Source organism: Carcharodon carcharias, chromosome 29 (assembly GCF_017639515.1).
Source record: "Carcharodon carcharias isolate sCarCar2 chromosome 29, sCarCar2.pri, whole genome shotgun sequence".
Taxonomy (NCBI): Eukaryota; Metazoa; Chordata; class Chondrichthyes; order Lamniformes; family Lamnidae; genus Carcharodon; species Carcharodon carcharias.
This window is the reverse complement of record NC_054495.1, coordinates 4,554,061-4,576,739: the sequence shown is the minus strand read 5'-3', so window position 1 is coordinate 4,576,739 and position 22,679 is coordinate 4,554,061. Positions and strand designations below refer to the sequence as shown.

Sequence of the window (22,679 nt, the reverse complement as noted above, 5' to 3'; positions counted from 1 at the left end):
TGATCTGCTTCTATCACTGCTTGTTTGTCCCTACAACCACACCCCCCCTCCACTTCTCTCTCTCTCTCTCCGCCACCCCCCCCCCCCCCCCCCCCCCCCCCCCCACACACACACACACACACACACACACACACACCTTAAACCAGCTTTCTTGGACTCGAACTCAAGTTCTGTCGAAGGGTCATGAGGACTCGAAATGTCAACTCTTTTCTTCTCCGCCGATGCTGCCAGACCTGCTAAGTTTTTCCAGGTAATTCTGTTTTTGTTTTCCATTCACACTGTATCTGCTGGAACCTCATCTTGGCTTACCCATCCCCATTTCGAAATGCCTGTTTTTACTCGTAACCCCTTTGATGGTTCAGACCTCGCAGCCTGACTCTGCAGTTTAAGTGAGCTAGGCACACACACACACGCAGCCCCCATAAGCCTGATTTACAGTAATATTAGGGAAAAATTATCTTTCCTTTCCAAAAGGTAGGCAGAAACCCGAGATTTTAAGATATTTTCAATTTATTATATAGTCCCCCAGAGATTAAGGAATGAAAGCATTTGAATATCTGTCACCAAAGCCCACAATCCTTTTAATTTCAGAGTAAATCTTTACAGAGCAATGGGTGGTAACTCTCCCAGTGACTATCAGACTGCTGTCTGTATCGGTCACAAGTACCGAGGACAGACTGTAACATCAAAAATATTCCCCGAGCTCAGCTGTCCTCACTTTACTCCTTGGCCCCCTCTGTTCAGAGACAAGTTGCTCCCATTTGTTTCAAAGGAGCGGCCCAGCCACCTTCAAACAGCATCGGACGTCAGTGTTTAGATTAAACCCGCTTTATGTCATCGCCGCTTTCCCCACTCTCTCCATGGTCAGAACCGTCAGTTGGAGTGTTCAGGAACATTATTAAACACTCCGAGAAGTGGAAATATTGGGCTCCGGGGAGGCATCGTGAAACCGGGAATTACCCCATCTCTACCCATTATAATACCCGCCTGTTACACCCCCAAACTGTGAGGCGCCTCCGGCCATATTTGAGGGATAGTGTAGCCCCCACCGAGTCCAATATCTGCCCATTTAACGCTAATTAAAAGGACCGATGCCTGAAGATACCCTTGAAATCGATCCCATTAAAGCCCCCCAGGTGAAGGAACCACTTCCAACAGAGTTACTCCTGGAAGTTTAACTCTTTGATATCACTTGCATGAATGTGCTGGAAAGGCTTAAACACAGTGTGATACAGGGAGACACCAACAGTGGGAGGTATGGCTGAGTATGGAGACACAGAGGGAGAGAGAGGGATGTATGACAGAGTATGGAGATAAAGAGAGATAGAGTGAGGTGTAACAGGGTACAGTGATACAGGGGGAGAAAGAGGGAGGTATGACTGAGTATAGAGATAAAGAGAGATAGAGGAGGTGTGACTGAATATTTAGATACAGAGAGATAGGGGGAGGTGTGTCAGGGTATGGTGACACAGGGGGAGATAGAGGGAGGTATGACCAAGTATAGAGATAAAGAGAGATAGAGGGAAGTGTGACAGGGTACGGTGACACAGGGGGAGATAGAGGAGGTATCACTGAATGTAGAGATAAAGAGAGATAGAGGAGGTATGGCTGAGTATGTAGAAACAGAGAGATGGAGGGGGGGGTGGTGTCAGGGTACACTGATACAGAGCGAGACAGAAGGAGGTGTGAAAGGGTATGGTGATACAGAGGGAAATAGAGGGAGGTGTGACTGAGTATAGAGATAAAAAGAGATAGAGGAGGTGTGACTCTCTATTCAATTTCACATTAACAGGTAATCATTTGTTGGGGGACCCAGTTGGTTTATTTCACCGAGTTGATGATCCTCCAGCTGCAGTTGACATTTGTCTCGGTGTGTGTCCCTGGGAACAGCCCGTGGAGCACAGAGTCCTGTGTCACAGAACTGCTCAGGCTGAACATCTTAAAAAACCACTGCATCTCTCTCCAGACCTTTTTTGCAAAGGCACATTCCACAAGGAGGTGAACAACGGCCTCTTCCCACCACAGCCACCTCCAGCGTAATGAGTGGAGGGGGTGAGACTCTGGGCATCTAGGAAGGATCTGATGGGGAGGACCTTTCTCACCACCAGCCAAGCTACATCTTGGTGCTTGTTGGAAAATTCTGGAAATGAGGCATTCTGCCAAATGACTTTGACAGTCTGTTCAGGGAATCATCTGACAGGATCCACCTTCTCCTTTCCCCGTTGGGCCTCAACGATATTACAGGCAAACCTCTGCTGAGTGGGCTTGTGATCAAAAGTCTTTTTGAGCATAAACTTTTCTACGAGGGATAGGTGGCATGACAAGGTCCAACTTTTTGGGGTGCTCTGTGGTAATGTGGCCTTCACAACACCGGGGATAGGTAGAACCTTAGCACGTAGTGACACTTGGTGTTTGCATACTGAGGGTCCACACACAGCTTGATGCAGCCGCACAAAAAGATGGTCCTTAGGATGAGGGCATTGTTGGTCTGAAACTTGCTGGCCTTCCAGTCCATGACTGAGTCTTGCAGACTGGCACATTCCAAGGTGCAGGACTACATGCTAAGGGATGCACTAAAGCTTGGGGCAGCCATTACAGAGGCACAGTGGGGAAAGGTTGCTGGCCAAAACCTTTCAGCCGAAGTTCACTGAGGGTCTGGAAACTGTGTCGAGGCCCTCTAGCTGTATGCCTGAGGTAGAATGTACATTGTAATCATCAAGAGTGCTGAAATTGTATTGTGGCACCTCAGAGTGGAACATGTATGGAAAAATGTTGAATTCTGCTGCACTTTCTGTAATTGACAATTTGAATTGCCCTGCCCTCAGGCTACATGTCCGACATGGAATATACATTGTAAATATCAGCTGTGTTGCAATTGTTTTGTGACACCCAAGATTAGAACAAGCTGCATGGAGAGCAGTTGAATTTTATTGCACCTTCTGTGATTTTGAAGTCAAAATGTTTTGCAATATTCTTTTGCAAATTTTATGAAAACAGTATTTTTTTGTGGGAAAAAAATCTAATGTTGGTTTATTTAAAGAGCTAAGATGATGTTCCAGTGCCCAATAGCAGCAAGAGATTTGTATTTTCAGGCAGGGATATCTGTTGAATAATTAATCCCTCAGTGGCTTCCCACAGCTCTGCATTTAATGTCTTTCCCCTGTGCTAGGAGCAGGGCAGTGGGATTGGTTTGAGATTGATACAGGGCTATGGGGAGAGAGCAGGGCAGTTGCATCAGTTTGGGATTGATACAGGGCTACAGGGAGAGAATGGGGCAGTGGGATTAGTTTGGGATTGATACAAGACTATGGGGGGAGAGAGGGGCAGTAGGATTAGTTTAAGATTGATACAGGGCTATGGGGAGAGTGGGACAGTGGCACGAGTTTGGGATTGATCGAAGCTGAAACAGACATGATGGGCCAAATAACCTCCTAATGATCCCTCCTGGGAGTGGTTGTGGGGACATGTGTGGTGGATTGGGTGAAGTTCCGTGACTCCAGGTTGCACATGTAGTCCTTGCAACAGTAGAACGCGATAGTCGGATCGATACCAATAAATCTGAAAGCATTGGGATTTCGACATACAAAGTGGGAAACACAGCCTTTGAGTGCATACGTCGTTTGGGAATCATTGTTCAAACACAGCCATTGTTGAACAAAGATCTTTTAATACCATAGCTATGATACAACCAACTTTGAGAGAGGATGGGCTGAAGGATTTTACACTGCAGGAGATTGAGGGAGTTCGTAAAGCCGTTGGACAAGAGGGGTTTGACCACCCTGAGCACGCTGGGACTCTCCCTCCCTCTCAGGAGCCCTCACTCCATCCACAAGATGCTACAACCAGTCAAAGCGAGTTGAAGAGTGAAGCATTGTGTTCAGAGCACAAGTTTGAGGAAGACCAGGAGCAGGGCGGTGACAGTGGAGGCATTGAGTTGGGCTGAGCCACAGTTGGAAGTGGTTGTCGGGACGGGTGTGGAGGCATTGAGTTGGGTTGGGCCAGCGCTGGGATTCATTGTGGGGACCGATATGGAGGCATTGAGTTGGGTTGGGCCAGCGCTGGGAGTCATGGTGGGGACCGATATGGAGGCATTGAGTTGGGTTGGGCCAGCGCTAGGAGTGGTTGTGGGGACAGGTGTGGTGGACCGGGTGAAGTTCCGTGACTCCAGATTGCACATGTTGTCCTTGCAGCAGTAGAAAGCGATTGTCGGATCGATACCAATAATACCGAAAGCGTCGGGATTTCGACATACAAAGTCGGAAACACAGCCTTTGAGTACATATGTCGTTGGGGACGCTGTTTGTAGCAAAGGGAGAGATATCAGTTTAATACCTTGAAATTTGATTGTATTTAATCCAGCTCCCCATCACCTTCCATCAGATCCAATCTTCTACTTGTGGCATTCAACATTTCTCATCCCCAAAATGACACAGCCAACTGCACAGGAACAGGGAGAGGCTCTGAGGAAGAGTCATACGGACTCGAAACGTTAACTCTGTTTCTCTCTCCGCAGATGCTATCAGGCCGGCTGGGTATCTTCCAGCATTTTCTGTTTAGACTTCAGGATTCCAGCATCCGCAGTAGTTTGCTTTTAGTTTAATTTCAAATCCCCTTGACACTTTCCTGCCATTCAATTCGATCATGAGCAATCTGTACATTAACTCCATCCACCCGCCTCGCTTCTGCGACCCCCCATGTCCTGGAAACAGAAAGCTATCCAACTCAGTTTTGACACTTCCAGTTGACCCTCCCTGCCTCACCAGCATCTTGCGAAGAGAGTTCCGGATTTCCACTCCTGTCTGTGTGAAGACGTTCTTCCTGGCTTCACCCATGATGGTAGGGCTCAAATTTTGAGGGTCTCCCCGCTTGTTCTGGACTGCCTACCACCGCCTACACCCACCCCCACCAGAGGATATAGTTTCTAAGGAGCTAAATCTTTAGGAATCCTTTAAGCATCCTAAACACCCCGGTTAGATCACTCCATAAACTTCAAGACCTAACGTACCCTATGATTTAGCCCCAGTATCATTCAGGTGAACCTGCACTGAATTATCGGAGGGTCAGTACTGCGGGTGTGTTGGACTGTCAGAGGGTCATTACTGAGAAAGCACTGTACTGTCAGAGGGTCAGCACTGAGGGAGTGCTGCACTGTCAGAGAGTCAATATTGAGGATGCGCTGCACTGTCCGAGGGTCAGTACTGAGGATGCGCTGCACTGTAGGAGGGTCAGTACTGAGGATGCGCTGCACTGTCAGAGGGTCAGTACTAAAGATGCGCTGCAATATTGGAGGGACAGTACTGAGGATGCGCTGCACTGTTGGAGGGACAGTACTGAGAATGCGCTGCACTGTCGGAGAGTCAGTACTGAGGATGCACTCATATACGATTCCTCATATCTTACCCAGACAGAAAGAACAATGAGGAATTGCAAAGCATGGAGGTTACTCCCAAATTCCCAATTCAATTTATTAATGAATGTCTGTTTTTTTCATTGGATGGGGGCCTCACTGACTATGCCAGCATTTATTACTGATCCTCAATTGCCCTTGAGAAAGTGATGGTAAGCTGCCTTCATGAACCGCTGCAGTCTGTGTGGTGTGGATACACCCATAGTGCTGGTAGGGAGGGAGTTCCAGGATTTTGATCCAGTGACAGTGAAGGAACAACGATATATTTCCAAGTCAGGATGGTGAGTGGCTTGGAGGGGAACTTCCAGGTGGTGGTGCTCCCATGTGTCTGTTGCCCTTGTCCTTCTTAGGTGGTAATGGTCATGTATTGGGATGGTGCTATCAAAGCAACCTTGGTGAATTCCTGCAATGCATCTTATAGATGGTACACACTGCTGCTGTTTGTCGGAGGTGGAGGGAGTGAATGTTTGTAGAAGGGGTGTCAATCAAGTGGGGCTGCTTTGTCCTGGATGGTGTCAAGTTTTTTGAATGTTGTTGGAGCTACACTCATCCAGGCAAGTAGAGAGTATTCCATCACACTCCTGTGCCTTGTGGATGTTGGTCAGGTTTTGGGGAGTCAGGAGGTGAGTTACACTCTGCAGAATTCCCAGCCTTTGACCTGCTCTTGTAGCCACCATAGTTACATGGCTGATATAGTTCAGTTTCTGGTCAAAGCTAACCTCCAGGATGTTGATAGTGGGGGATTCAGTGATGGTAATGCCAATGAATGTCATGGGGAAATGGTTAGATTCTTTCTTGTTGGAGATGATCATTGCCTGACACTTGTGTGGCATGAATGTTACTTGCCAATTCCAGCCCAAGCCTGGATGTTGTCCAGGTCTTGCTGCATTTGGACATGGACTGCTCAGTTTTTGAGAAGTCACAAATGGTGCTGAATATTGTACAATCATCATTGAACATCCCCACTTCTGACCTTACGATGGAAGGAAGATCATTGATGAAGCAGCTGAAGGTTGTTGGGCCGAGGACACTACCCTGAGGAACTCCTGCAGTGATGTCTTGGAACTGAGATGACTGACCTCCAACAACCACAACCATCTTCCTTTGAGCTCAGTATGACTCCAACCAGCGGAGGGTTTTCCCTCTGATTCCCACTGACTCGAGTTTTGCTCGGGGTCCTTGATACCACACTTGGTCAAATTGTTGCCTTGATGTCAAGGGCAGTCACTCTCACCTCACCTCGGGAATTCAGCTCTTTTGTCCATGTCCCTACCAAGGCTGTAACGAGATCTGGACCTGAGTGACCCTGGCAGAACCCAAACTGAGTGTCAGTGAGCAGATTATTGCTGAGTAAGTGCCGCTTCATTGCACTGTTGACAATGCCTTGCTGATGATCGAGATTAGGCTGATGGGGCGGTAATTGGCCAGGTTGAATTTGTCCCGCTTTTTGTGTACAATACATACCTGGGCAATTTTTCACAGCCAGTGTTGTAGCTGTACTGGAATGCCTTGGCTAGGGCCGTGACTAGTTCTGGAGCACAAGTCTTCTGTACATTTGATGGAATATTGTCAGGGCCCATAGCCTTTACAATGTCCAGTGCCTTCAGCCATTCCTTGATATCACGTGGAGTGAATCGAATTGGCTGAAGACTGGCATCTGTGATGCTGGGGAGCTCCGGACAAGGCTGAGCTGGATCGTCCACCTGGCACCTCTGGCTGAAACACATGCAACCATCTTCAGCCAATCTTATATTGATGGTCCCTAGTTTAGATCTCCCACCACCAAGTGATAATATTTTCTTCTCGTCCACCAAATTGAAACCCCTTCACAATTTGACAGACCTCTATCGGGTCACCACCTCAGTCTTCCCCATCCTAGAGGAAAGAGCCCCAGCCTGTTCAGCATTTCCTGATGGCAGTATCTTATTTCAATTCTGGCATCATCTTTCCAAATCTGCTTTTTTGTAAGACCTCTTCACCCAGGGATTGGTGAGATTGTGGAACTCATTAACAGAGCAGTTGGGACAATTTAGGGGGAAAGTGGATAAACACAAGGGAGAAAGGAATATGTTGATAGGGTGAGGGTGTGGGAGAAGGCTCATATGGACCATGAACACCAGCACTGTGCAGTTGAGCTGAATGACCTCTTTCTGTGCTGTAAAGTTCCACATATTCTGCACTTTCTGCCAGCATTTTTATATCACTCAGTAAAATGGTGAGTAAAGAGCTGAACCCACCCCCTTGCAGTAGGCCTGAAGTGTGGACACAGTGATCTTGTTCTCCTCTGCATTTCACTGTGGGCAGCACATTGGTACAGGTCCCATTAACAGCGAAACATCCATGACATTCCAAGCCATTCAGTGTGCTGTTCTCTATGTCTGGAATGCAAACATACAGTAATATTAACCGGTCCTGTTCCGTTCTTCAGAATTTTTCAAAGCATCAAACACCACCCAGAAAAACACACGTGGCCACGCTCATTAATGGGCACTTAGGGTCTCAGTTACAGGGATAGATTGGAGAAGCTGGGCCTGTTCTCCTTGGAGAAGGGGAAGTTGAGAGATTTTGGTAGAGGTATTCAAAATCATGAGGGATCTGGACAGAGAGGATAGGGAGAAACTGTTCCCACTGCTGTAAGGATCGAGAACTAGAGGGACACAGATTTAAGGGGATTAGTAAAAGAAGCAATGGAGACATGAGGAGAAACTTTTTCACCCAGCGAGTGGCTAGGATCTGCAATGTGCTCCCCGAGAGTGTGGGGGAGGCAGATTCATCTGTGGCTTTTAGAAGAGAATTGGATCATTATCTGAAGGGGAAAAAAATTGAAGGACCAAGGAGAGAAGGTGGGGGAGTGGGACTAGCTGAGTTACTGTTGCAGACAGCCAGCAAGACATGATGGGCCAAATAGCCTCCTTCTGTGTTGTAACTTTTCTATGATAGGACAAAGCGTTTGCTGGAAACTCAGTGAATCTACGAAGGGAAAAGACAAAGATTAATATATTGACCTGATGCCCAGGGAATAGATGGATCCTTCAGAGGCAAATTAGATTAAAGGATAGGTAAATAGAGATGAAGTGGCTAATATTTAAGAAAGCACAGAATAGATATATTCCAATGAATAAGTGTAAGTCCATGGGATGGACACACCATCTGTGGTTAACTAGAAAGGTTTAATACAGTATTAAACTTAAAGAATAAGCATACCATAGTGCAAAGATAGGTGGAAGCCCAGAAGATTGGACAGAATATAAGGAACAGCAAAGAATTACTAAAAGGCTAATAAGGAGGGAAAAATTAGGGTATGAGAGAAAGCTAGCTAGAAATATAAAAACATTTAGTAAGAGTTTTTATAAATATGTAAAAAAGAAAAGAGTTAACAAAGCGAGCATTGGTCCTATAGAAAGTGAGCCTGGAGAATTATTAATGGAGAACAAGGAGATGGATTGAACAGGTATTTTGCATCAGTTTTCACTATAGGGGATACAAGTAACATCCCAGAAGCCACTATAAACCAGGAAATGGAATTGGGAAAGGAAGTCAAGAAAATTATAGTCACCAGAGAAGAAATACTGAGTAAATTGTTGGAGCTACGGGCTAACAAGAGCTCAGGTCCTAATCGACTTCATCCTAGGGTCTTAAAAGATGTGTCCAGTGAGATAGTTGCTGCATTGGTTTTAATTTTCCAAAACTCCTTAAATTCAGGGAAGGTCCCATCACATTGGAAGATAGTAAATGTAATTCCATTATCCAAAAAGAGAGGGAGACAGAAAGTGGGAAACTACAGTCCAGTTAGCTTAACATATGTCATAAGGAAAATGTTAGAAGCTATTATTCAATTCCCCTCACAATAGGGCACTTAGATAAGCTCAAGGTCATCAGGCAGAGTCATCATGGTTTTGTGAAAGGGAAATCATGTTTAATCAACTTATTGGAGTTCTTTGAGGAATAAAGGGGAACCAGTGGATGTACTGTACTTAGATTTTCAGAAGGCATTTGATAAAGTGCCACATCAGAGATTATTGCAGAAAATAAAAGCTCATGGTATAAGGGTTAACATATTGGCATGGATAAAAGATTGGCTGACTAACAGGAAGCAGAGAGTAGGCATAAATGGGCCTTTTTCTGGTTGGCAGGATGTAATGAGTGGTGTGCCACAAGGATCAGTGCTGAGACCTCTACTTTTTACAATTTATATGAATAACTTGGATGAAGGGATTGAAGGGATGATGACACAAAGATAGGTAGAAAAGTAAATTGTGAAGAGGATGTAAGGAGGTTACAAACAGATAGAGATAGTTTAAGTGAGTGGGCAAAGATCTGGCAGATGGAGTTTAATGTGGGAAAATGTGAAATTGTCCATTTTGGCAGGAAGAATAAAGGAAAGTATATTATCTAAATGGTGAGAGATTACAGAGCTCTGAGGTGCAGAGGGATCTGGGTGTGCATGAATTGCAAAAGGTTAGTATGCAGGTACAGCAAGTAATTAGGAAAGCTAATAGAATGTTATCATTTATTGTGAGGGGAATTGAATACAAAAGTAGGGAGGTTACGCTTTAGTTGTACAGACCACTAGCGAGACCACATCTGGAGTACCGTACACGGTATTGGTCACCTTATTTAAGGAAGAACGTAAATGCATTGGAACAGTTCAGAGAAGGTTTACCAGACTAATACCTGGAATGGGTGGGTTGGCTTATGAGGAAAGGTTGGACAGACTAGGCTTGTGTCTGCTGGAGTTTAGAAGAGTAAGAGGCAACTTGATTACAACATATAAGATCCTGAGGGGTCTTGACAGGGTGGATGTGGAGAGAATGATTCCTCTTGTGGAAGAATCTAGAACTAGAGATCACTGTTAAAAAATAAGGAGTCGCCAATTTAAAATGGAGATGAGGTAAAATTTTTTCACCCAGAGGGTTGTGAGTCTTTGGAACTCTCTTCCTGAAATGACGGTGGAAGCAGAGACTTTGAATATCTTTAAGGCAGAGGTGGATAGATCCTTGGTAAGCAAGGGGGTGAAAGGTTATCAGGGGTAGGTGGGATGCAGATTTCAGGTTACTATCTTGAGCCACGATCTTAATAAATGGCGGAGCAGGCTCGAGGGGCTGAATGGCTCCTTGTTCATATGTTCATTAACAAAAGAGAGAGGGGAAGGGAGGGGGAAACAGACAAATCATGGGTACCAACAGCAGATCAGAGAACAGTGAACATCTTTGTGAGGGAATCAAGTGGCTCAGAGATAGAAGAAATAGCAAGACAAGCAAGCTGGAGTCACCTGCGGCTCAGTGGAATGCAATTGTACCTTGAAATCAGCAGGTTGTGGGTTCAAGTCCCTGTCTAGAAATCAGGACACTGAAACTTCGCTGATATGATCTTGTGCTCTCCAGATGGGAATATGCAGGATCCATCTGCCCTTTCAGGTAAATGCAATAAGTGCCTTGGTTCAATATTTATTACTCAACATCAATTTGGAAAACAATAAATCCCAGATGGTCATTGCAATTAGTTCCATTGGCAGAGGTGAATTAAATGAGCTACAGCATGAGCAAGCAGGGCTCCTGATCATACCCCTCCTACCACTATTGGTGCTCGTCAATGTCTTACCTGGAACAACATCATTGTTACACAGGCTGGAGCTGCAGCACGTGGTGTGCACATATCTGGATAAAATTCCACTGCTGAAGGAAATGAGGCCAAAACAGTTTCCACAGCCACTCAGAAGGTAATTAGATCGTGCAAAACCTAATAGAACAAATCACATCACATTACATCATGAACATGAGTCACTGAAACTCAGCACATCCTGTAAACATCAACGAGCCCTTTTAGGCTTGGCAACATTCTGGTGAATTTACATTGCACCTGCTATCTCTTTTGCCTCCTCCAGCCCCAATAGCCCTCCCTCTCTCTGTAACCTCATCCAGCCCCAACTACCCTCCTTAGCTCTGCAAACTCCTCCAGACCCACAGCTCTCCCTATTTCTGTAACCTCCTCCAGCCCCACAACTCTTCCTATCTCTGTAACCTTCTCCAGTACCTACAACTCTCACCATCCCTGTAACCTGCTCTAGCTCCTTCAACCCACCCTATTTCTGCAACCTCCTCCAGTCCCTGCAACCCCCCTTATTTCTGTAATTTCCTCCAGCCCCTACAGCCCTCCCTATCCCTGTAACCTCCTCCAGCCCCACAACCCTCCCTATCTCTGTAACCTTCTCCAGTACCTACAACCCTCCCCATCTCTGTAATCTCCTCCAGCCCCACAACCCTCCCTATCTCTGTAACTTCCTCCAGCCCCACAACCCCCCTATCCCTGTAACCTCCTCTAGCCCATATAATCCACCCTATTTCTGCCACCTCCTCCATTCACTGCAACTTTCCCTATTTCTGTAACCTCCTCCAGCCCATACAACCCTCCCTATCTCTGTAACCTCCTCCAGCCCCACAGCTCTCCCTATCTCTGTAACCTTCTCCAGTACCTTCAACTGTCACCATCCCTGTAACCTGCTCTAGCCCCTACAACCCACCCTATTTCTGCAACCTCCTCCAGCCCCTACAACTCTCCCTATCTCTGTAACCTCCTCCAGCCCCTACAACTCTCCCTATCTCTGTAACTCCCTCCAGCTCCTACAACCCTCCCTATCTCTTTAACCTTCTCCAGTACCTACAACTCTCACCATCCCTGTGACCTGCTCTAGCCCCTACAACCCACCCTATCTCTGTAACCTCCTCCAGCCCCATAACCTTCCCTATCTGTGTAACCTCCTCCAGCCCTTACAACCCTTCCTACCTCTGTAACCTCCTCCAGCCCCTGCAATCCTCCCTATTTCTGTAACCTCCTCCAGTCCCTACAACCCACCCTATCTCTGTAACCTCCTCCAGCCCCATAACCTTCCCTATCTGTGTAACCTCCTCCAGCCCTTACAACCCTTCCTACCTCTGTAACCTCCTCCAGCCCCTGCAATCCTCCCTATTTCTGTAACCTCCTCTAGCCCCTACAACCCTCCGCGATCTCTGCGTTCCTCCAATTCTGGCCTCTTGGGCGTCCCCCAATTTGCATCACCCCACCATTGGCGGCCATTCCTTCAGCTGATTGGGCCTTGACCTTTTGATTTCCCTCCCTAAACCTCTCCAACCCTCTCTCTCTCCTTTAAGATGCCCCTTAAAGCCTATCTCTTTGACTGAGGTTTTGTTCAAGTGTGCTATATCTCACTCTATGACTCAGTGTCAGATTTTTATTTGGTCACATTCCTGTGAGGTCCTTTGGTATGTTTTGCTAGATTAAAGACGCTATATAAATGCAAGTTGCTGTTGCCTTGTAGTGAAAGCAAAACACCAATGTTTGCACAGCACTTACCAAAGACGTCATTAACACTGATCGATCTGCATGTTGAATGGATCGTTCTGTTACACTCAGTTGTGGTGTTTAATGCACAGCTGCCAGTAAGACTATTACATCTGTGACAAATCAGTGAGCAACCTGCAGGGACAAAAGAGAAAGAGTTTATTTATACTCAGTTTTGGGATGTGGGTGTCGCTGGTTAATCCAGCATTGATTGCCCATCCCTAATTACCCTTGAAAAGGTGGTGGAGAGCACCCTTCTTGAACCGCTGCAGTCCATGTGGTGTAGGTGCACCCAGAGTGCTGTTAGGGAGGGAGTTCCAGGATTTTGACCCAGCAACAGTGAAGGAATGGCCGATACATTTCCAAGCAAGAATGGTGTGTGGCTTGGAGGGGAACTTCCAGTTGGTGGTGTCTGCTGCCCTTGTCCTTCTAGATGGTAGTGGTCATGGGTTTGGAAGCTGCTGTCTAAGGAGCCTTGGTGAATTCCTACAGTGCATCTTTTAGATGGTACACACTGCTACTACTGTGCGTCAGTGGTGGAGGGAATAAATGTTTAAAGATGTGGTACCAATCAAGCATGCTACTTTGTCTTGGATGGTGTCGAGCTTCTTTGGTATTGTGGGAGCTGCGCTCATCCAGGCAAGTGGAGAGTATTCCATCACACTCCTGACTTGTGCCATGTGGACCGACTTAGTGGGGATCAGGAGGTGAGTTACTCATCGCAGGATTCCTAGCCTCTGACCTGCTCTTGTAGCTACAGTATTTATATGGCTAATCCAGTTCAGTTTCTGGTCAATGGTAACCCCCAGGATGTTGATAATGGGGGATTCAGTGATGGTAATGCCAGTGAATGTCAAGGGATGATGGTTAGATTCTCTTTTGTTGGAGATGGTCAATGCCTGGCCTTTGTGTGGCACGAATGTTACTTGCCACTTGTCAGCTCAAGCCTGGGTATTGTCCAGGTCTTGTTGCATTTGGACATGGACTGCTTCAGTATCTGAGGAGTTGTAAATGGTGCTCAACATTGTACAACCATCAGCGAACATCCCCACTTCTGACCTTATGATGTAAGGAAGGTCATTAATGAAGTAGCTGAAGATGGTTGTGCCGAGGTCACTACCCTAAGAAACTCCTGCAATGATATCCTAGAGCTGAGAAGACTGACCTCCAACAACTACAACCAACTTCCTTTGTGCTAAGTAGGACTTCAACCAGCAGAGAGCTTTCCCCCTGATTCCCATTGACTCCAGTTTTACCAGGGCTCCATGTTGCCACAATTGGTCAAATGTGGCCTTGATGTCAAGGGCAGTCACTCTCACCTCACCTCGGGAGCTCAGCTCTTTTGTCCATGTTTGAACCAAGGCTGTAATGAGATCTGGACCTGATTGGCCTTGGTGGAACCCTAACTGGCCATCAGTGGGCAGGTTAATGATAAGCAAGTGTCGCTTGAAAACACTGTCAACGACCCCTTCCATGACTTTACTGATGATCGAGAGTAGACTGATGGGGCAGTAATTGGCCGGGTTGGATTTGTCCTGCTTTTTGTGTACAGGACCTACCTGGGCAATTTTCCACATAGCCGGGTAGATGCCAATGTGATAGCTGTACTGGAACAGCTATTTAAAAGTACGGCAAGTTCTGGAGCACAAGTCTTCAGCACTATTGCCGGAATATTGTAAGGGTCCATAGCCTTTGCACTATCCAGTGCCTTCAGCTATTTCTTGATATCGCGTGGAGTGAATCGAATTGGCTGAAGACAGGCATCTGTGATGGTGGGGACCTTGTGAGGAGGCTGAGATGGATCATCCACTCAGCACTTCTGGCTGAAGATTGTAGAAAATGCTTCAGCCTTATCTTTGTGCACTGATGTGCTGGGCTCCTCCATCTTTGAGGATGGAGATATTTGTGGAGCCTCCTGCTCTAGTGAGTTGTTTAATTGTCCACCACCATTCACGACTGGATGTGGCAGGACTGAAGGACTTAGGTCTGATCTGTTGGATATGGGATTGCTTAGCCCCGTCTATCACTTGCTGCTTATACTGTTTAGCAAGGTGTCCTGTGTTATAGCTTCACCAGGTTGACACCTCATTTTTAGGTATGCCTGGTGCTGCTCCTGGCATGCCCTCCTGCACTCTTCATTGAACCAGGGCTGAACCCCTGGCTTGATGGTAATTGTAGAGTGGGGGATATGCCAGCCCATGAGGTTACAGATTGTGTTCGAGTACAAATCTGCTGCTGCTGATGGCCCACAGCACCTCATGGATGTCCAGTCTTGAGTTGCTGGATCTGTTTGAAAGCTATCCCATATAGCACAGTGGTAGCACTGCACAACACGATGGAGGGTATCCTCAATGTGAAAGTGGGACTTTGTCTCCACAATGACTGTGCGGTGATCACTCCTACTGATACTGTCATGGACAGATGCAGGCAGGTTAATGAGGATGAAGTCAAGCATGTTTTTCCCTCCTGTTGGTTCCCTCAACACCTGCTGCAGACCCAGTTGAGCAGCTATGCCCTTTATGACTCAGCAAGCTTGGTCAGTAGTCATGCTACCGAGCCACTCTTGGTATGGATATTGAAGTCCCCCACCCAGAATACATTCTGTGCCCTTGCCACCCTCAGTGCTTCCTCCAAGTGGTGTTCAACATGGAGGAGCACTGATTCATCAGCTGAGGGAGGGCGGTACGTGGTAATCAGGGGGAGGTTTCCTTGCCCATGTTTGACCTGATGCCATGAGTCTTCATGGCGTTCGGAGCCGATGTTGAGGACTCCCAGGGCAACTCCCTCCTGATTGTATCCCACTGTGTCACCACCTCTGCTTGGCCTGTCCTGCCAGTAGGACAGGACATACCCAGGGATGGTGATGGTGGTGTCTGGGACATGATCTGTAAGGTATGATTTCGTGAGGATGACTATGTCAGGCTGTGGCTTGACTTGTCTGTGAGGCAGCGTGAGACTGAGTAAGACACTTTATAGGGGGTCTTAGCTACATAACACCAGGAGGGTCCCCGCTGCGTCACTGGTTTGTACTGAGTTAGCCAGTCAGAATTGTCATGCGGACTCTTCACATCACATCAGTGAACCTCAGCTAGAGAGCAAAGGGAAGTCAACCTTCATTGCAAGAGGGTTTGGAGTATAAGAGTGAGGATGTCTTACTACAATTATATAGGGCTATGCTGAGACCAAACCTGGAACTCTGTGAACAGGTCCGGTCTTAGCACGTAAGGAAGAATATACTTACCTTAGTGGGAATGCAACAGAGATTCACGACAGGAGATTCCTGACAGGAGAGCTTTTTCTTATGAGAAATGAAGCCTATAATCTGTGGAGTTTAGAAGAATGAGAGGTGACCCCATTGGAATGTATAAAATTCTTAGAGGGGGTGACATGGTTGATGCAGAGACGCCATTTTCACCCCCATCACTCGCCTCAGCTGGTGAATATAGAATTGCCAGGGGCTGGGGTGGGGTGGTCACTGTCTCAGTATAAGGGGTCAGCCATTTTGGACTGAGACGAAGAGAAATTTCTTCACTCAAGAAGGTTGTGAATCTTTGGAATTCTCTACTCCAGACGGCTGTAGATACTCAGTTGTTGAGTGAGTTCCAGACTGAGATCGAAAAATATTTCAGCTCAGAGGACATCAAGGGATATGGGGATAAGGCGGGAGAGTGGAGCTGAGACAGAAGATCAGCCATGATTTTATTGAATGCCTGACCATATGACCGATTCATATTTCTGATGTTCTTCCGTTCAGCCAGAGTTTCTGCTCCTGATCACTCCAATGACCTGCCTTTCTGCAGCATGACAATAGAGGAACAGAAGTTGGCCAGAATGCTTTTCGAGGCTGATGGATACAGTCAAGGATAGGGCTTTCAGATTGAAACCAATGCCCATTCTCCCATTCACACCAAGTCTAAAAGAAGCTGAAGAAATGGACCTTTAACTCCTTCCAGTCCGCAGATGGGGTCTCTGGCCTCGATGGGAACTTCACTCTACACCTGCAAAGTCGCACTCTCTCCAGCAGGGGGTGCAGCAGGAGGACGTGGCCATGCCAAAGCAAGAGCCCGCACTGCACTGAACTGCGATTGCAAAGGTGCTGAAAATACTGCACGCTCACCTAGAGATACAAGTGAGAAAATAGCTACATGCCTTCACACTTACAGACATAATTTTTCACACAAGCACAAACATTCCCACTCGCACACTACCTCTTCAACCAAGTTACACACACGCATGCACATGCACCCTTATTGAGAATGACAATCACTTCGACCGGGTGCCTGTCCGTTCCATATGCATGCTGACTCCTCCTGCGCTGCTTCAAGCCACATCGAGTGCAAAATAATTGCCTGCTGTTCTCAGCACATGGTGAAGTAGGGCTGAATTGCTTCCCCGCGCCACCACCGCCCCCGCCCCCCACGCCCCCCACCACCATTTTGAAACGCTGAATAACACGAAATGGACAATTCTCAATGCGACATTAACAGACCTTGAACCTGATGAGCACTGTATATCACTCTGTAACAAAAACCCCAACACTCACTCCGCAGTGGAGATATCACTCTGCAATAAAGCACACACTCACTCCCCAATGGGGATATCACTCTGTAACAAAACACACCAACACTCACTCCCCAATGGGAATATCACTCTGCAATAAAGCACACACTCACTCCCCAATGGGGATATCACTCTGTAATAAACACACCAACACTCACTCCCCAGTGAGGATATCACTCTGTAACAAAACACACCAACACTCACTCCTCAATGGGGATATCATTCTGTAATAAACACACCAACACTCACTCCCCAATGGGGATATCACTCTGTAATAAAGGACACACTCACTCTCCAATGGGGATATCACTCTGTAATAAAACACACCAACACTCAGTCCCCAATGGGGATATCACTCTGTAATAAAACACACCAACACTCACTCCCCAATGGGGATATCACTCTGTAATAAACACACCAACACTCACTCCCCAATGGGGATATCACTCTGTAATAAAACACACCAACCGTCACTCCCCAATAGGGATATCACTCTGTAATAAACACACCAACACTCACTCCCCAATGGGGATATTACTCTGTAATAAAACACACCAACACTCACTCCCCAATGGGGATATCACTCTGTAATAAAACACACCAACCGTCAATCCCCAATGGGGATATCACTCTGTAATAAACACACCAACATTCACTCCCCAGTGGGGATATCACTCTGTAATAAACACACCAACACTCACTCCCCAATGGGGATATCACCCTGTTATAAAACACACCAACACTCACTCTCCAGTGGGAATCTCACTCTATAATAAACACACCAACACTCACTCCCCAGTGGGAATCTCACTCTGTAATAAAACACACCAACACTCACTCCCCAATGGGGATATCACTCTGTAATAAAACACACCAACCGTCACTCCCCAATAGGGATATCACTCTGTAATAAACACACCAACACTCACTCTCCAATGGGTATATCACTCTGTAATAAAACACACCAACACTCACTCCCCAATGGGGATATCACCCTGTTATAAAACACACCAACACTCACTCTCCAGTGGGAATCTCACTCTATAATAAACACACCAACACTCACTCCCCAGTGGGAATCTCACTCTGTAATAAAACACACCAACACTCACTCCCCAATGGGGATATCACTCTATAATAAACACACCAACACTCACTCCCCAGTGGGAATCTCACTCTGTAATAAAACACACCAACACTCAATCCCCAATGGGGATATCACTCTATAATAAACACACCAACACTCACTCCCCAGTGGGAATCTCACTCTATAATAAACACACCAACACTCACTCCCCAGTGGGAATCTCACTCAATAATAAACACACAGGGACACCAGATCCTTGCCGCAATGTTTCTGTAATAAAACATGGAGACATTGTAATACTTGACAAATTACAACCCAAATACCACCTTCATACTCTTAGTGTGGCTCAAGCACAACAATTAACTGGAAGCCAACAACATTCCTCTTTCAATGTGTCTATTATCAGAATAATCCCTATTTCTTGGTGAAAAGTATAAAATGAGAGGCTGTGTAGGGATTGGGAATACCCAGTGACTGAATAGTAACCTTACCTTCTGTGACCAAGGCTGCGAAAAGCACTGCTCCAAGTAACCTCTTCATTTTCTCCTTTATCTCCCTCTGGACCTCAAGACCTCGTGGATCTACTAAATATAAAGGGTTGTCTTTACATTTATAGGCTTGGTGACATAATGAGAAATACAAAAAACAAATTAATGGAATATGAGCCAGAATCCATGTAAGGTCCCACCCTTTTGTTAAAGACATATCAGCTGATGATTTTTTGGCGAAGGTTCACTGTAATTTCCCAGCCAGGAGGCAACTGCTGGTGGAATCTGGAGGCAATGAAACTGGGGTGGGGAGAGGGGTGGGGGTGGTTGAAGGTTGGAATTCATCCAGAAGAAACTGGGGTTCACTCCCCAATGGGGATATCACTCTGTAATAAACACTGGGGATGTATCTCAAAACCGTCCACACATTTCCTGCATTACCATTGCTCTGATCAACTCTTTATCCATGTGTAATTTCTAGCAATTTTTTCAGAAAGCCAGGTAAGCTCCTTCTTTGGTTACTGGGTAGCAGCAGCAACATTAATCTGCTCAGGGAAATGTCTTTCAGTGAGCACTTCATGGCCAGGTTTGACATCTTTGACCAAGGCACAGAAAAAGCCCAGCTGTTGGACATAGTGGTTTATTTGACTGGGGAATGGGTCCTATAAGGAGATTTTGGTCAATCACTTTAACCCCAGTGTCTGACCAGGGCCATGAATGTCTCTCTCTCTCCCTCTCTCTTTCTTTTGTTCTTTCATTCTCTCTCTCTCTCTCTCTCTCTCTCTCTCATTTAAAAGCAGGTGCCTGGGAAAGCCTGTCTGCCGTTCCTACTGGGTATGAGACCACAACACAAAGACGCTCCGAATTTATCACCACAATCCCACTCTCAGATGTGGCAGGGAAAGGTGTGGAAACATCACACTGCTGTGAGTGAGCTAGTGCCCCTTCCTCTGGACCTGAAGCTGTGGGTTTAAATCCCACTTCAGAACGTGATGACAATGCATGATGTGGGAGATATCTGCCCCCCAATCCGCTGTCCACCTCCTTTCCAAAACTGGCTCTCCTCCTCAACCCTGGCTGTTTACTTCTCCTGTGGTGCATCCCGCACCCCCCCCCCCCCACCTCCCCCCAACACCTCCACACCCCACCCTCCGAGATCATCTTGTCCCTCAGACTCACCCTCTGCTCCCTTGATTCTATTTACACTGAACCAAGACCACTCCAACTTCCTATCCTGCTAGTCCCCATGTTAGCTGGCATTCTAAGTAGTCCCCACACCTCAGGTACTGACCCTCCCCCTTTCTATTCTGCCATCTGCACTCCATTATGCAAATGGCCCCCATCTCCTTGAAAGTAAATTAATCCATCTCCAGCCTCCCTTTCCTCTCCAAAGTCCTTGACTGACAGCTTCTCAGCAACTAATACCCCTATGATTTCGAATTGATGATTCCTCTGTCTCAGGCCTCTTGCACACTCCTGATTTCATTCACTCCACTTCTGGCAGTTGTGCCTTCAGCTTCCTTGAGCCCTAAGCTCTGGAAGTCCCTCCCTAAGCCTCTCCAGCTCTCTCCCTCTCCCTCTCACTCTCTTCTTCAAGATGCTCCTTAAATCTCTCCACTTTCACTGAGCTTGGGGACATCCCTCCTCATATCTCCTCCTTCAGATTGCTATCCTGTGTTTCCTGGTCCCATTTTATTCACTCACCCCTGGATGTCTTTCAATATGAAGGCACTATATCAATATAAATCTCTTTTGCTCGATATTCATTTTCACCCTATCTAACCCATTCTGTGCCTCATCTGCAGGGTGACTGCTATTCACAATGGATCTCTGAACTTCTAAAGCGTTCAAATTCCCAGTTCCCACTCTCTCCCTCTCTCGCCCTGAGTTAAGACAGGAAGTCATGGATATAAGTTTCACCGTACAGAGTTCAGCACAAAATCCTGGCTGACTTTCCCAGTGCGAGTAATGGGGGGAACACTGCACTGTTGGAGGGTCAGTACTGAGGGAGTGCTGCACTGTTAGAGGGTCTGTACTGAGGGAGCAATGCACTGCCAGAGGCTCAGCACTGAGAGCGTGATACACTGTCGGAGGGTCAATACTGAGGGAGTGCTGCACTGTCAGAGAGTCAGTACTGAGGGAGTGGTGCACTGTTAGAGGGTCAGTATTGAGGGAGTGCTGCACTGTCAGAGAGTCAGTACTGAGGGAGTGGTGCACTGTCAGAGGGTCAGTACTGAGGGAGTGCTGCACTGTCAGGGGGTCAGTACTGATGGAGTGCTGCACTGTCACAGGGTCAGTACTGAGGGAGTGCTGCACTGTCAGAGGGTGAGTACTGAGGGGGTGCAGTGCTTCACTATTTGAGAGTCAGTGCTGAATTGGTACTGCACTCTTGGAAACACTGTACTGAGGGGGTGCTATACTGTCGGAGATGCGAACGTTTGGATGAAAAATGATAAGGTTGAGCGTATAGAACCGTTTATGTTTTTTGAACAATGACCTGGTGCCTTTAGGTCTTAACTCTTTTCATTGCCTTGCAGTGGGAACTGGCCTGCTTTGTGACTGGGCCGGAGACCAGGGCTTGGAAGATTCCATTGTCTTGTTGCCAAAAAAGCACAGGGGGGAGCTCTCCCCGGTGTCCTGCCCAATAGTTATCCCTGAACCAATGTCACAAAAGCAAACGATGTGGGTCATTGTCACATTGCTGTTTGCGGGATCTTGCTGTGCTCAGACTGGCTGCTATGTCTCTGACATTACGACAGCAATGACACTTCAGGAAAACACTTTGTTGAAAGTGCAGAACTCTGGAAGGTCCCCAGCAGGAAATATCAAAAGCCCTGACAGGGGAAATGCAAAGCAACTATCCAGGAGAATAGTTTATGTACATTTGGCTCAGTCACCAATAATTCAAGTTATGCCTTTGTGTTTTTTTTACTGACTAGTTGCCAGACAGATTTGGTAACCAGCCACCTGCATTTGGTCAAAGTGAAAAATCCCCAAACATCCCCTGAGAACATTGATCTCATTCCAGCAATACAGGTTCCTCCAGAGAGAAAGAGGAAATTAAAATATGTAATTACTCCTCTTAATTGGGGCATATCCCACCACAATTAGGAAAAATTCCATCTCACCAGCTTTGCCTCCCTGAATGTTAAACATCTTCTTTTTTCCAACAGGAGAGGTTGGAATGTCCCAGGAATGACCTGCACACCTTATCGTCCATCACAGAGATCCAGGCTATTGATCGAACAAGGATGGAAGACAAAGCAACAACAATGACTTGCATTTATATAGCAGCTTTCAAGTAACACAACATCCAAAGGCATTTCAGAAAAGAGTAATTATCGAGCAAGATTCGACTTTGAGCCACTGGAGATGTCATGACTGTGATAAAAAGCTTGGTCAAAACGGCAGGTTTTAAGGAGAGTCTTAGAGATGGAGAGAGAGAGGTGGAGAGGTTTAGGGAGGGAGTTCCAGGGCTTAGGGCCCCAGGCAGCTGAAGGCACAGCTGCCAGTTGTGGAGCGATGGGAATCAAGGGATGCTCAAATGGCCGAAATTGGAAGAGAGCAGAAATCTCGGAACGTTGTCAGAGCTGGAAATGGTTAGATAGATAGGGAGCATTGTAGAGGGTGGAGGAGGTTACACAGATAGGGAGAGTTGTAAGGGCTGGAGGAGGTTACAGAGATAGGGAGCGTTATCAGGGCTGGGGGAGGTTACAGAGATAGGGAGAGTTGTAGGGGCTGGAGGAGGTTACAGAGATAGGGAGAGTTGTAGGGGCTGGAGGAGGTGACAGAGATAGGG

The 22,679-nt window shown here is 46.7% G+C and overlaps 1 protein-coding gene and 1 long non-coding RNA gene across 4 annotated transcripts in view; one reads left to right on the top strand and one right to left on the bottom strand.

Annotated features, from left to right (window-relative positions):
• LOC121271057 (urokinase plasminogen activator surface receptor-like) overlaps positions 1-19,033 on the bottom strand; it is a 37,457-nt gene extending 18,424 nt beyond the window's left edge. For both annotated transcript variants that reach the window (XM_041176762.1, XM_041176763.1), the window contains exons 1-4: positions 18,884-19,033; positions 12,758-12,880; positions 11,009-11,146; positions 7,645-7,785 (exon numbers count right to left, since the gene is read on the bottom strand). In XM_041176762.1, coding sequence (XP_041032696.1) covers positions 7,645-7,785; positions 11,009-11,146; positions 12,758-12,880; positions 18,884-18,932 — 451 coding nt within the window. In that variant the 5' untranslated portion in view covers positions 18,933-19,033. The remainder of the gene's footprint in view (positions 1-7,644; positions 7,786-11,008; positions 11,147-12,757; positions 12,881-18,883) is intronic.
• Positions 193-22,562, top strand: LOC121271059. 2 transcript variants are annotated; one of them, XR_005941663.1, is made up of 3 exons: positions 193-250; positions 16,500-16,838; positions 22,054-22,562. It is a non-coding gene; the product is annotated as an uncharacterized LOC121271059 (long non-coding RNA). The 2 variants fall into 2 exon arrangements; XR_005941662.1 differs by having other exon boundaries at positions 16,500-16,874.
• The last annotated feature ends 117 nt before the right edge of the window (positions 22,563-22,679 follow it).